General features: G+C 43.4%; 1 protein-coding gene across 2 annotated transcripts in view; it reads right to left on the reverse strand.

Annotated features, from left to right (window-relative positions):
* Window positions 1–14,366, reverse strand: part of LOC119596405 (fringe glycosyltransferase-like) — a 60,059-nt gene extending 45,693 nt beyond the window's left edge. The window contains exons 1-2 of one of the 2 annotated variants that reach the window (XM_037945642.1): window positions 14,290–14,366; window positions 12,718–13,176 (exon numbers count right to left, since the gene is read on the reverse strand). In XM_037945642.1, the coding sequence (XP_037801570.1) occupies window positions 12,718–13,161 (444 nt within the window). In that variant the 5' untranslated portion in view covers window positions 13,162–13,176; window positions 14,290–14,366. Of the gene's footprint in view, window positions 1–12,717; window positions 13,376–14,289 lie in introns of those variants that run through there. The other variant, XM_037945641.1, reaches the window with a different exon arrangement.
* Between the last annotated feature and the right edge of the window lie 634 nt (window positions 14,367–15,000).

A 15,000-nucleotide genomic window follows, 5' to 3' on the forward strand; every position in this document is an offset into this window, starting at 1 on the left:
GGGGGGAAGGGAGAAAGAGGGGGCGGAGAAGAGAAGGAGGAGGAGGAGGAGGAGGAGGAGGAGGAGGAGAAGGAGGAGGAGGAGGAGGGAAGAGAAGAGAGGAAATGAGGGGAAAAGGGGAGGGGCGGAAGAAGAGGAGGAGGGAAGGGAAGAGAGGGAGGGAGGAGAGGAAGGAAGGAGAGGACAGGCAGGAGAAAATAGGAGAGGAAAGGAGGGAGAAGAGGAGAGGAAGGTAAGAAGAGGGAAAGGGAAGAGGATAAGGAAGATGAGGAGAATAGGCAAGGGGGAGGATATGGGAGGAGTGGAAGAGGAGGAGAAGAGAAGATAAGTGGCGTAGGAAGAGAGAAGAAAAGGACGTAAACGGGGAATAAAGAAAAGAAAGGAGGAAGCACTTGAGAAAACATCTCTTACCCCCCTCCCCCCTCCCCCTAACCCCTTCACAACCCCCCCCACACACACACACTATCCCAAAAGACGAAAAAAAAAAAAAAAAAAAAAAAAAAAACAGACAAAAAAAAACACTATCCCAAAAGACAAAAAAAAAAAAAAAGACAGACATAAAATCCCAAATCAACCACACGGAGGGATTACCTGAAAATGTCAACCAGGATCACGTCACAACCAGGATTGCATTACATCACGCCCTCCAAGCTATACCATGTCGACGCCTCGGCATGTGATGACGTGGTGAGGATAACAACGAACTCCGGACTATGTTTGGTATGTTGCTATGCGGTTTAGAGGAGGGTATGTGGCATAGCGAAGAAGAATTCATTGTAATGTTGCTTTGGAGATGCAAAGCCTCACTTTTTGCAAGGAATATAATCATTAAGAAGTCGGTTGGAATGGATAAAATATATGTAAGGTATCATTTTTTTTTTTTTTTTTTTTTTTGTTAATAAATTTATTATCATCAAAATACATAATTAAAGGATAGTCGACGTTACAACGATATATTTTCTTTTTCTTTTTTTTTGCTTTAATTATTGCAAATATATATACTGCATGCACGTGTATACGTGAGCGCGTGTATGTATTTACGTGTGCGCATAAAAACATTAATAATAATAATAATAATAAAAAATAAAATAAATAATAATAATAATAATAATAATAATAATAATAATAATGATAATAATAATAATAAAAATAACAATAATAATAATAATAATAATAATAATAAAACAACAACAACAACGACAATAATAAGAACAACAATAATAATAATAATAATAACAGCAATAACGATAACAATAAAAATGATAATAACAATAATAATAATAATAATAATAATAATAATAATAATAATAATAATAACAATAATAATAATAATAATAATAACAATAATAACAAAACAACAACGACAACAGCAACAACAATGATAATAATAATAATAACAATAATAACAATAACAACAATAATAATAATATATCTCACAACAAAAACATTTTCCCAATATTTCCTTCTTCCTTGCGTTAAAATGAAAAAAAAAAAAAAAAAATCATACAATTGCCAATCGTTTTCCATCGACAAGGTCCTGTCTGATCCCCAATCACAATCAACATCTTAATTAAAGGTCCACTGATAAGCTATCTTTCGTATCTGCGATAAGGAAGGCAGGTCCCATCCTTAAGCCTTATCTGAGCATTTGACTCTGAGAAAAGCATCAAGTTTGATTCAAGTATGCGTGTGTATTTATTCAATTGTCTATTGGTGTATTTCTCTATCTATCGTATTGATGTAAATATCTATTTTTATCTATTTATCGTTTTTTTTTCGTTTTTTTTTTGTCTGTGAGTATAATTTGCTGGAGGGTGGACTTGCCTATTTATTTATCTTTCTCTAAGCTCATTACTTATCATTCATTCTCATTTATATATTCATTTGTACTTTTTTAAATCGCTTTTTTCCATATTCATCAATTAACACGAACGCACGTGGTTATATGTACCGTCTTTCCCCAATTTTATTCATCAATATTAGTTAAATTCAAGTAAACAAAACACACAAACAAACAAACAAACACAGAAGTCGAACGCACACGACAGCACACGAGATGACACGCACGCACGCACGCACGCACGTACGCACTCACGCATGCAACGATCCTACACTTGTTTACGTCATACAAATTCGGATCTTGCACGCAATTGCAAAAAGAAATGGTAGCAGTAGAGTTTTAAAAAGATATATAAAAAGGGGCTATACACAGGACCTTGAGACGCATATAAAACATATACATACACACGTACATAGGAACAAATAGATACATACATATATGGATACGCACACACGCAAGCACACCCAAGCATATCCATAGCTATGCCTACATTTTAATCCCTATTCTCAGTCCTGTTTTCTATTGAGCCATTAGACACATACATACATACATACATACACACACACACACACACACACACACACACACACACACACACACACACACACACACACACACACACACACACACACACACACACACACACACATTCACACATTCCCCACTCACCCCCCACCCGCCCATTCCTCTCCCCCCCCCCTTCTCACCTCCCCCATCTCTCCCTCCCCCCCAAAAAAAAATCTTCCCCACCACCAACCCCCACCACCCAAAAACGCCCTCCCCAACACACACCCGCCCGCATGATCCAGGCTCAGTCACAGAGACCCCTAATTGCTATTCATTGGCTGAAGTGGATCGTCCTGCCCGAGGGTAACATGGGCGCACACGTGAGCCAGCAAGCGGAGGGGAGGGGAAGGGAGGGGAGGGGAGGGGATGGAAAGGGGGGAGGGGAGGGGAGGGGAGGGGAGGGGGAGGGGGGGAGGGGAGAGGAGGGATGGGGAGGAAGGGAGGAAAGGGAGACGAGGGATGGAGAAGGGGAGGGGAGGAAAATGGAGGATGGGTGAGGGTAGCAAGATGGAGGGAAGGGTAGGAGGGTACAAGGAGGGAGGGAAAGAGGAAGGAGGGTACAAGGGTGAGATGGGAAGAGGGAGGGAAGGGAGAGAGAAACATGAAAACAAAAGGGAGACGAAACAGGCTGAGGGGAGAGGGAGAGGGAGAGGAGGGGGAAAGGAGGGAGCTATATAAAGAGGAATGACTCACGTAGCAGAATATGAGGGGGGGAAGAGTAAAGGAGAGAGGGGAGAGAGGGGGAGAGGGAAGAGGGAGAAAGGGAGAAAGAGGGGAGAGGGAAGAGATAACGGTATGACCTCATATGATACTCGGGAAGGGAGAGAGGGGGGGGAGGGGGAGAAGGTGAGGGTCAAGCCACGTGGAAATATAGCAGGGATAGCGAAAGGGAGAAAGGGGAAAAAGTTAAGGGAAAAGGGGAAAAGGGCATAAAAGGGGAAGGGTGTCCTACATCTTACCTTTTATGAGGGGAAAGAAGTGTTATGCAAAAGAGAAGAGGAGAGAAGAGAAGAAAAAATAAAAGAAAAGAAGAAAAGAAAAGAAAAGAGAAGAGAAGAAAAGAGAACAAAAGAGAAGAGAAGAGAATAAAATAAAAGAGAAGAGAAGAGGAGAGGAGAAAGGGGTGGAAATACCCACACACGCAAGGCCACGAAGATCAAAGCACGTCACACTTGTCTCCCCAAAAAAGACCAAAGGGAAACGCCCCTAAAACCGATCTTTAACCACAACAAAATAAAATAAAATAAATAAAAAATAGTATAAGAAAATAAATAAATAGATAAATAAATAGATAGACAGATAAATAAATAAATAAATAATAACAAAATTAAATATCTAAATTTAAAAAAATATATAAAAAATCACGGTAAAAATACGAGTGATTTTGTGAGTTATAACAGGAGGTTTTTCAGTCATTTCTGTAATATTTAAATCATTATTATTAACATTCAAATGATAATAAGAATAATATATAATAGCAATGGTAATCGCAGTATTGATAATGGAAATATAGATGATAATGATAGTGATAATGATAATCATAACAATAACAACAACAACAATAATAATGATAATAATAATAATAATAATAATAATAATAATAATAATAATAATAATAATAATAATAATAATAATAATAATAATGATAATAACATTAATAATAATAATATAAATAATAATAATAGTAATAATAACGAGAATAATAATAATTTTAACAATGATAATAATAATAATAATATTGATAATACTAATAATAATCACAATAATAATTATAATGACAATGATGATTATAAAATAATCACCTGAAAAAACATTAAAAAACAAACAGACACAGACACACACCACTTTCTCACAAACCCCACTCAAAAAAAAAAAAAAAAAAAAAAAAAAAAAAAGTATATAGACCCTTCCCCCCTCCATCTCCCCCCCCTCCCCCCAATCTGATAGAAAAGCAGGATACGGTCATAATCAACAGGTCCCTACCCCCCCCCTACTCCATAATCTCCCCCCCCCCACTATACTCCATACCCCCAACACCACTAGGACCCCCCACACACCTCCCACTTAATCTCTCCCCTCTCTACTCCCTCCCTTCCCCCATCCCTCTTCGTCCCCCTCCCTCTCCCTCCATCCCCTACTCCTCCCCCCTTCAACCCTCCTTCCCCTCCTCCCTCCCTCCACCCTAACCCCCTCTCCCCCATCCCCCTTCGCCCCCCTCCCTCTCCTCCCATCTCCCATTCCTCCCTCCTTCTCCTCCCTCCCTCCCTCCCTCCCCCAGGCGACGCTGACGAAGGCGCTACCACATGAAATACGCGTTTGATGCTGTAGAAGCGCCGTGGTCAATCACACTCATTCAACTCGAGGCCCAAACAAAATAAACCCCCCAATGTGTGGGGGTGTGTGTGTGTGTGTGTTTTGTGTGTGTGTGGTTTTTGGGGTGGTGTGTTTTGGGTTGTGGTGTGTTTTGGTGTTTTTTTGTTTTTTGTTTTTTGTTTGTGTGTGTGTGTTTGTTTTTTTTTTGTTTGTTTGTGTGTGTGTGTGTGTTTTTTGTGTGTGTGTTTGTGTTGTTTGTGTGTGGTGGGGTTTTTGTGTGTTTGTTTGCTGTTGGGTGGTTTGTGTGTGTTGTGTATTTTTGTTTGTGTGTGGGGTTGTTTGCTTTTTGTATGTGTTGTATTTGTTTGTGTGATGGGGGAGGGGGGAAGGGGGGTGGGGGGGATGGGGGAAGGGGGAGGGGGAGGGGGCTGAAACAGGAGGGGGGGGGCGTTTGGGGGGTGGAGGGAGGGAGAGGGGGGGAGGGGAGAGGGGAGGAGAGGGGAAGGAGAGAGGGGGGGAGAGGAGGGGAAGGGGAGGGGGAGGGGGGGAGTAATGTGGAAGTGGGAGGTGGGGGTTGGGAGGGGAGGTTGGGGAGGAAAACGGGGATGGGGGGGGGGGGAAAGGGTGGACGAGGGGAAAAGGAGGAATGATGGGGGAGGAGGATATGTGGGGGGAAGGGGAGATAGAGGGGGAAAAGGGGGGATGAGATGGAGAAAGAGGGGAGAGGGAGGAGGAGAGGACAGAGGTGAGGAGGGGAAAGGAGGGATGAAGAAAAGGAGGTGAGGAAAAAGAGGGGATGGAGAGGAGAGAAAGAGGGGATGGAGAGGAGAGAAAGAGGGGAGAGGGAGGAGAGAAAGAGGGGATAGAGAGGGAAGAGGGGAAGAAAGGAATAAGGAAGAGGAAGGTGGGGAGGTAAAAGAGAGGGTGAGAGGGTGGAGTTTGTAGTAGTAGTAGTAATAATAGGGGGGGGAGGGGGGAGGAGGGAGGAAGTGGGTTAGAAGAGGGGAAGGGGGGGAGGGGAGGGGGTGGGGGAAAGGGGAGAAGATAAGTAGAGATTGGGAGAATAAGGGCTGTTTTAAAAAAATACCCCCCCCTTCATCTCTTTCAACACCCGCCTCTGCTCCCCCCCCCCTCCCCCTTCCCCCCCCCCTCTCTCTCTCTCTCTCTCTCTCTTCTCTCTCTCTCTCTCTCTCTCTCTCTCTCTCTCTCTCTCTCTCTCTTTTCTCTCTCTCTTTCTTTCTTTTCTCTTCTCTCTCTCTCTCTATCGCTCTCCTAATCTATTTATGTCTATCAGCTTCTCCACCGTTCCTCTCTCTCCCTCTCCCACCCTCCCTCCCTCTCCCTCGTTCCTCCCTTCCTCCTCTCATTCCCCCCCACCCCACCCACCCCCCCGTCTCGATTCCCACCTCCCGCACTCGAAGTCTATTTAAATTATGCTTATCCTCTGTGGCTATTGTGCATCCTGTGTCTTAATTCGGTCTCCCTGTCTCTCATTCTCTCTCTCTCTCTCTCTCTCTTTCTCTCTCTCTCTCTCTCTTTCTCTCTTTTTCCCTCTCTTTCTCTCTTTCTCCCTCTCTCTCCCTTTCTCCCTCTCTCTCCCTTTCTCCCTCTCTCTCCCTTTCTCCCTCTCTCTCCCTTTCTCCCTCTCTCTCCCTTTCTCCCTCTCTATCTCCCTGTCTCCCTCTCGCCCCCTCAACTCACTTTCTCTTACTCCCCATCCTCCTCATCCCTCTCCCTCTCTCACCCTTCCCTCTCCTTATCCTCCTTCTTCTCTTCCTTATTTTCTCCTTCTTCCCCTTTCCCATTAAACCAGACCCCACACCTCCATATTTCAGAAAATACCTTATGCAGATATCTGGCGAACGTCATTCCGTTTCTGTGGGTGTTTTCCCACGGTACAGCACCTCATCGCGTACCGCAGGGGTGTACCACAGCTCGGGTTTTGTTACGGTAGGAGAAGGAGTGGGAGAGGGAGAGGGAGATTGGGGGGAGAGGATAGGGAGGGGAGGGAAGAGGGGGAGGGGGGGAGTGGGAGGGGGTGGGAGAGGGGAGGGGAGAGGAGAGGAGATGAGAGGGAGAGGGAGTGGGAGTGGGAGGAGTGGGAGAGGGATAGAGAGAGAAAAAGAAATAGAGAGAGAGAGAGAGAGAGAGAGAGAGAGAGAGAGAGAGGGGAGAGAGAAGAGGAGAGAGAGAGAGAGAGAGAGAGAGAGAGAGAGAGAGAAATATATATATTTAGAGAGAGAGAGAAATAGAGAGAGAAAAAAAAAATAAAGAGAGAGAGAAAGAAATAGAGAGATGGAATGGGTAAGATGCAGACTATGTAGTTTTGCCTCCAGTGATTCGGATGACAAATATGTTAATGAGCGTAGTGAAAGTAAAACTACGGGTCATCGAGTTACGAGCGTAATCGAGTGGGCAGATACCCAGACACGCGAATACGCACACAGACACGTACACACAAAGTAGACCGTGCGTTCGCACACTTACACAACCCGGGCACGCGGATACGCACATGGGCACGTACACAGAATGTAGAAACTGACACATGTAGAAACCTACACACGAAGTCGACACTGCGTTCACACATATATACAACCCTGACATGCGAATACGCACACACAGGAACGTAAACATGAAGCTGACAAAACGTACACACGCGTACTCACACGCATGTGGTATGCGTGCGCTGTCCGTTTACTCACTCGTGCACGCTAATCTCTCCCGTATGTGACTCCAGCGCATTTTCACGTGTCAACATACTTGCAACATTATATATATGAGTAGCTTCTTTCCTCGCCGAGAAAAAGATAAATTGGGAGAATAGAATAATTCAAATAAGAAAAGTGTATGAGAGAGAGAAAAAGAGAGAGAGAGAAAAAGAAAGAGAAAGAGTAAGAGAAAGCGAAAGAAGAGAGAGAGAGAGAGAGAGAGAGAGAGAGAGAGAGAGAGAGAGAGAGAGAGAGAGAGATGAGAGAGAGAGAGAGAGAGAGAGAGAGAGAGAGAGGAGAGAGAGAGAGGGAGAGAGAGAGAGAGAGAGAAAGAGAGAAGTAGCATCATTAAGCAAAAACGAGAACAGAAAAAAAACTAGAAACTTAGAGAACAAACATAGCCATTACCAGACCCAAAGCCAACGCCAGACAGACAGACAGACAGACAGACAGACAGACAGACACACACACACACACACACACACACACACACACACACACACACACACACACACACACACACACACAACCAGACTCAAAAGAAAGAAAGAGAGACAGAGAGAGAATGACCCCCCCCCCCTCCTAAAACACACACACACACACACACACACACAAGAGACGAGTAACGAAAAACGCACGTGATATCCAAAGCCGGCAACTCTAGATCATCTTCGTGTTGTTATGTGATGTTCGTGTGACCGTTTGAGGGAAGGATCAGCTGTTTTGGTGACGTCGAGCTATTGTTGTTTGTGTTTTTATCTGTTGTTGTTGTTGTCCTTGTTGCTAGTGCGAGCTCGCTTACTGGTCGAGCAAGTGTTCTCCAGTGCCAGACAGTGCCATGTTTTTTTTTTGTTTTTTTTTTGTGTGTAATGTATCTTCAGCGATATAAGTTTTTCGCATTTGGCGAGGAGATACGTTGATAAAAAAAAACACATATACAACGACAATGTAAATGATCAAATTGGACTAAAAAAAGTAAAAAAAAAGAAAGCTGATAACGTGGCTCAAATGTAAGAACGTGAACAGTCATAAAGAGATGGTAGAAAATATCGGAAAATTTGACGATTACCAGAAGGGGCAGAGAATCGTAGCCTCGACTGAATTTACACAATTATAAAAATCAAGATTGCAAAATAGCTGCCTCGACCTTTTGGCAAACCCTAATCTTTATTATTATTTTCTTTTATTATTTTCATAATTATTACTATAATATTATATTTTTTTCTTTTCTTTTTTTTTGATATCGTATCTTTACCAAAAATGTAACAAAGAAGGAAATCAAGACCTACGCAAAAAACAGAACCAAAAAATTGAAAAAAAAAGAATAATGAAAATACTGATTCTTCAAATACGTGATACAAAGTACATAATATATTTATTTATATATAATTATACCGTGAGATAAAAAATACACAACTTGTAATGACACATGAGATAAAAAGAAAAAAAACTACAACATACAATCATACATGAGATTTTAAAAAATACAACATACATTAATACACAAGAAAAAAATACTTATTAACGTTACATGAAACAAAAAAATACAACTTATAAACAATACATGAAACAGAAAATATACAACCTATAATGATCCGCCAGATACCAAATTACAATCTATACTGATAATTATCTCAATACGAACACCCCGAACTACGACCGCAACAACAAGCACAACACCTGATTTTCATAAACGAAATATGATAATTACTGGTGTCCCCTAAACAATGACCTCCCCCCCCCCCCCACCTTTCCCTTACTTGTTCCACCTGCCACCTGACCTAGGGGGAAGGGGGAGGGGGAGGGAGGGAGGGAAGGAGAGGGGGTAGGAGGAGGGGGGAGGGAGGGAGGGAGGGAGGGAGGGAGAGAGAGAGAGAGAGAGAGAGAGAGAGAGAGAGAGAGAGAGAGAGAGAGAGAGAGAGAGAGAGAGAGACAGAGACACAGACACAGACAGAGAGAGAAGAGAGAGAGAGAGAGAGAGAGAGAGAGAGAGAGAGAGAGAGAGAGAGAGAGAGAGAGAGAGAGAAAGAAAGAAAGAAAGAAAGAAAGAGAGAGAGAGAGAGAGTTAGAAAGCTCAGGTCACCTCCACCACCACCACCCCTACGGAGAGGTCATCCCTAGGAGCAGGTCAAACGAAGGTCACGTGGGGTGGGATGAGGTCAGAGGACAAAGAGGGGATTTCCAGTCCTTGCACGGGAGGGGGAGGGTAGGAGGAACCTGTAGGAGTAAGTTTATTTTGGGGAGTAGAAGAAAGGGGGGGGGGGGGGTTGTAGGCCTAAATGCATTGGCTGACTAAATATTCCTGGTTGTGAAAGGTTCTAAATAGTTGTTTTGGGTAACTGAAAAAAACAAACTTTTTAAGCCGTGCTTTCAGGTAGATTCTCGCAAACACACAGGCGCGTATAATTGCATATGATAAATATATATGCACCTGTGTAAGTATCTATCTATCCATTTTTCCATCTATATCTACCTGTCTATCAGTCAATCTACCAATCTATCTAGCTACCAGTCAATATATACATATATAAACAGACACAGATATCTACAAATGACGAAATACAATATGAAGTAAATAAAAGGAAGTTCTTTCTACTTCACTGAATTATTATCAGAGAGGAAACACACTTTATTCCCTTCCTTTCAGTTCTCTCTCTTATTCTCCTTCTTCTGATCCCCTCTTTTCTTATTCTTATTTCGCATTATTTTTTTCCTACTATTACTGTTTATTACCACTGTCGTAGTTATTGTTTCTATATTTTTCTTCTCCTCCTCCTTCTCCTTGTCCTTCCCACCTCTTCCTCTCCTTCATCTTCTCCTTCTTCCCCTTCCCCCCCACTTCTTCTTCTCTTTCCCCCTCTTCCTCTCCTCCACTTTCCCCCTCTTCCCCTCCCTCCTCTTCTTCTCCATCTTCTCCTCCCCCATCTTCTTCCCCCTCCACCATCTCCTCCTTCCCCCTCTTCTCCCCCCTCCACCATCTCCTCCTTCACCCTCTTCCCCCTCCACCATCTCCTTCACCCTCTTCTTCCCCCTCCACCATCTCCTCCTTCTAACTGGTTTCTTCACGGTAAATATTAGAGTAACCTTTCCCATCATTTCTCAGGTCACTGTTCGTTTTACCGGTTGCTTATTTACTATTTTTTCTCTTGGTATGTTTTTTTTTATCGTTGAATAGCAGATGAAAATAAGGTTAGGGAATCATGCTTAAGTAATCCAGTAAATAACAATATTGGAGACGGATACAGAGGTCAATGCGATGATAATATTTTTCGTGATATAGGAATAAGCATAAATAGAAATGTACGTATGTGTGTGTATATACGTATATGTATGTACACACAAACACACACCCACACACACACACAAACACACACACACACACACACACACACACACACACACACACACACACACACACACACACACACACACACACACACACACACACACACACACACACACACACATATATATATATATAACGCTTACATTTCTGCAAATCAATTTCAAACACTTACGAAAACCTATCCTTTCTACCAAACCCCAACCAATTATTTCGAAAAAAGTGAATTATCAAGAATGCGATACATCAACTTGATCCCCGGACCTACTTTGACCTGACAGACATAGGCCTCTCGGGGTCACGACAAATGAGTCCAAGGGATTTCGTCTCCCCATGACCTGTTTCCCCCTTGTTTTCTAATAAAAATACTAGGCCACCTGTCCTCTCTCTCTCTCTCTCTCTCTCTCTTTTATCAACCCCCTCCCCTATTCCCCACCCCCATATCTCCCATTCTATGCCCTGAGGCTAACTTTGCGTCAATTTTCTTGTTAAAAATGATGTCATGGGTATTTCAAATAAAGAGGTTGATGGAGGAAGGAGAAAGGAGACAAGATGGATAAAAGAGGCGATAGAGAGAAACGAGCAAAATGTAGAGAGATAAATAGATAGATAGTGGGAGGGAGAGAAAGAGAGAAAGAAAAAGAGAGAAAAAGAGAAAGAGAGAGAGAGAGAGAGAGAGAGAGAGAGAGAGAGAGAGAGAGAGAGAGAGAGAGAGAGAGAGAGAGAGAGAGAGAGGAAATGTGTTATCAGGTTATCATCTTATTGGGTGTCTCTCCCTCTCCCTCTCTCTTCCGCGTAGCAAAGGCAAATTAAAAAGAGGAAAAAAAAAATAAATATATACTCATTATCAGTCCATGTGAAATGTGATCTACCGAATAAACATCAGATCAAAGTTATAAAAAAAAATCCTCGCATTTTTTCTCAGTAAATCTGCTTAAGGTTAACTACGATATATGCAAGTTAAACCCAGTAAATCAACTTTATAACAAAAGAAAAAAAGCAAATGGCATAGTTTATGTGTAGTTTACAGACAGACAACCAGAATATATATCAGACAGAAAGACAAGACACTAAAAAAATAATAATAATAATAAAATATCCGTTAAAAACAAGCAATTCAAACACACACAGACACACTCATACACAAAATAAACAACAATAAAAAAAAACAAGCACACACACACACACATCAGCATACAGACACACACAAAAAAAATCCAAAGTCACATAATATAACAAAAATACACATACAAAAAAAACAAAAACAAAAAAAACATTAACCAAAGGGACACACTACAGAACATTCCGTTAGTGGTCAGTTAAACCAGCCACTCATTAACCGTTCATAATTGACGCTCTGAGGGCGGCGGGCGTGACTGACAGCTGATCCAGACAGGGGTATACTTTCTGACATTATAATTGTTGCCTGAGAGACTTTTAAGACCGCCTGGATGCCTAGTTTTAGTCTTCGGGAGACACACGTGGGGCCTGGTTGTCTGCATGTATGTGCTATCGTTTGCTTGTCTGTCTTTTTCACCTTTGTGACCGTCTAACTGCAATTTTCCCTTCATATATATATGTGTGTGTGTGTGTGTGTGTGTGTGTGTGTGTGTGTGTGTGTGTGTGTGTGTGTGTGTGTGTGTGTGTGTGTGTGTGTGTGTGTGTGTGTGTGTGTGTGTGTGTGTGTGTGTGTGTGTGTGTGTGTGTGTGTGTGTGTGTGTGTGTGTGTGTGTGTGCGTGTGTGTGTGTCGTTCTTATATCATCGTATACGGTAGGCCTGATATGCAGGTTGGCTGCTAAATCAACTGGCTGACTTACACACGCACGCACACTTAATCACGCTAAGAAAATAGTTGGCCCTAATGCCTTCCCCGCAAACTAACGCCACCTGCACAGCACACAGCAGTGGAAAGAGCAGCCCGGGAGGCGTGATCTGCGCGACTCACCTGGTGGGGCGCGAGCTTGAACCACGTCCTGAGGATGATTTCGAGCCTCTCCTTGTGGAATATCTTGGTGGTCTTGACGCTGATGAAGATGTCGTCGAGGGAGGTGGTGGGCTTGGCCGTGGCGGTGGCGACGAGGGCGTTCAGGAGGCCCTTCCTTCGCTCCTCTTCGTCGTCGCCTCCGTCGGCCGCGAGGAGGTCCTCAGCCCTCGTCCCCGTCTGGCCCTCGCCCTCCTGCAGGGTGTTCTCGCCCCCTGGCAGCTCGTAGTCCCTGCCGAGGGAGCGGGGGGCTCTCTCGGGCCAACCCTGGACAGGCGAGAGGCGAGGACTGGCCGCTCTGGTATCGGCCGTGTCCTGCGCCAGGTTGTGGAAGACCAGCGCGAAGGCCGTCATTACGCCGCACACGAGGGCCGCTTGCTGGGCCATGCTGCAGATCTTCACCCTCATCGTTCCTTCCTGCGGCTGCATCACATCGGATTTAGTGTGAAAGAGACACGAACTTTAAGGAAGAGGAAGAAAGAAAGAAAGAAAAAAGAACACGACGCCGGTCACGAAGCCCTACGCACGAGCCAAGTCACAGACCATCACCGAGAGCGCGAGGGACGTACGCACCCACTTCCTTCCGCGTCTCGAGAGAAACTAAGCTTCATCTACGGACGAATCTCCTCTGCCCCTTCGGCCGCGGTTGCCAGATAATGTTTTTCCACATTTATTTTATTGCACCATTTTGTTTCTGTTTCATTTATGGTATTATTATTATTATCATTATCATTATTATTATTATCAATTTAATTCGTGTTTCTGATTATATACAAATATCTTTTTCATATCTCATATCTTCATTCACACATCAAAATTGCGAAATATCTCGCAAAAGTCTATCATCAAATGTCTTAATAATGCAAGATAATGATAAAAGTCTCTATTGTTTTAATTAATTTATATAGCCATGATCCTCAAGGTTACTTGGCTGTTCTCAGTGAGTCTAAGGGGCAGAGGTTAACATTATGATTCACCACAAACGAAGAACACCAATTTGAACCGAAATGCATCAAATGATATCTTCAAAACAACACGGAAAATTAATCCAAGGAAACATAAGCATTCAGATAGAAATCGCCACATCACTACGGCAAGATGTGTAAAGTAAATCAAAATTCAAATATCGCTTCATCACTACAATTCAAATTTACAAAAAAAAAGTAAGTACCAGCACATATCGGTTATAGTAACGGCATTTGAAACCCTCGTGTGACAGATGTCCCGTGAAGAGGGAGAAAAAGGGGTGGGGAGGAGGGAGGGGAGAGGGGAGAGAGAGATAATGAGGATGAGAGAGAGAGAGAGAGAGAGAGAGAGAGAGAGAGAGAGAGAGAGAGAGAGAGAGAGAGAGAGAGAGAGAGAGAGAGAGAGAGAGAGAGAGAGAGGGAGAGAGAGAGACGGTAAATGAGAGAACACAGAATATTGTCAACACAGAATAGAGGTGAGAGGGAAACAGAGTAAAAAAGGTGGGAGAACAGACAAAAAGAGAGAAAGGTAGAGAGACAACACAGTTTCCGCACACAATTGCTCACTCACTCCCTCGCTCGCCCGCACGCACGCACGTGGATGCCGCCCCCGCCAGCTGGACGAAGCAGCCTCCGTACCGACCAGGCTAACACACCACACTGCTGCCATGACGGAGCCACAGTATACTCACTGACCCTCCCCTTGCCCCCAGCCGACCTACCTCCCCCCCCTCTTTCACTCTCCTGGCTTAACACCCCTCATTCCCCTTCCCCCCACTACCCCCCACTACCCCCCACTACCACTAGCTCGTCAGGGTCACCAAAAGCTGTTACTGTGTCCTGTCATATTGAGTGTGGGGGTTTCTGCCTCACTCTCTCTCTCTTTTTCCCTTTTCTTTCTCGGGATGCCTATCTATCTGTCTATTGATCTGTTTTTTGTCTCTTTGATGGGTCTATCTATCTGTCTGTTGATCTGTTTTTGTCTCTTTTCGGGTCTATTTGTCTGTCTATTGGTCTCTATCTATCTATCTATCTTTCTTATCTCTCTATATATGTATCTGCATATTTCTCTATCTATCTACCTATCTATCTGTTTTGGTTCATAAATACATGCATATGTACATGCATGAACAATTAGATATATGTGTGTGTGTTTATATGTGACGTGTGTGTGTGTGTGTGTGTGTGTGTGTGTGTGTGTGTGTGTGTGACGTGTGTGTGTGTGTGTGTGTGTTTGAGTGCGTGTGTGTGTGTGTGTCCACAGGCCCACTTTGCAGGAAGT

This window comes from Penaeus monodon, chromosome 37 (assembly GCF_015228065.2).
Source record: "Penaeus monodon isolate SGIC_2016 chromosome 37, NSTDA_Pmon_1, whole genome shotgun sequence".
In the NCBI taxonomy this organism is placed as follows: domain Eukaryota; kingdom Metazoa; phylum Arthropoda; class Malacostraca; order Decapoda; family Penaeidae; genus Penaeus; species Penaeus monodon.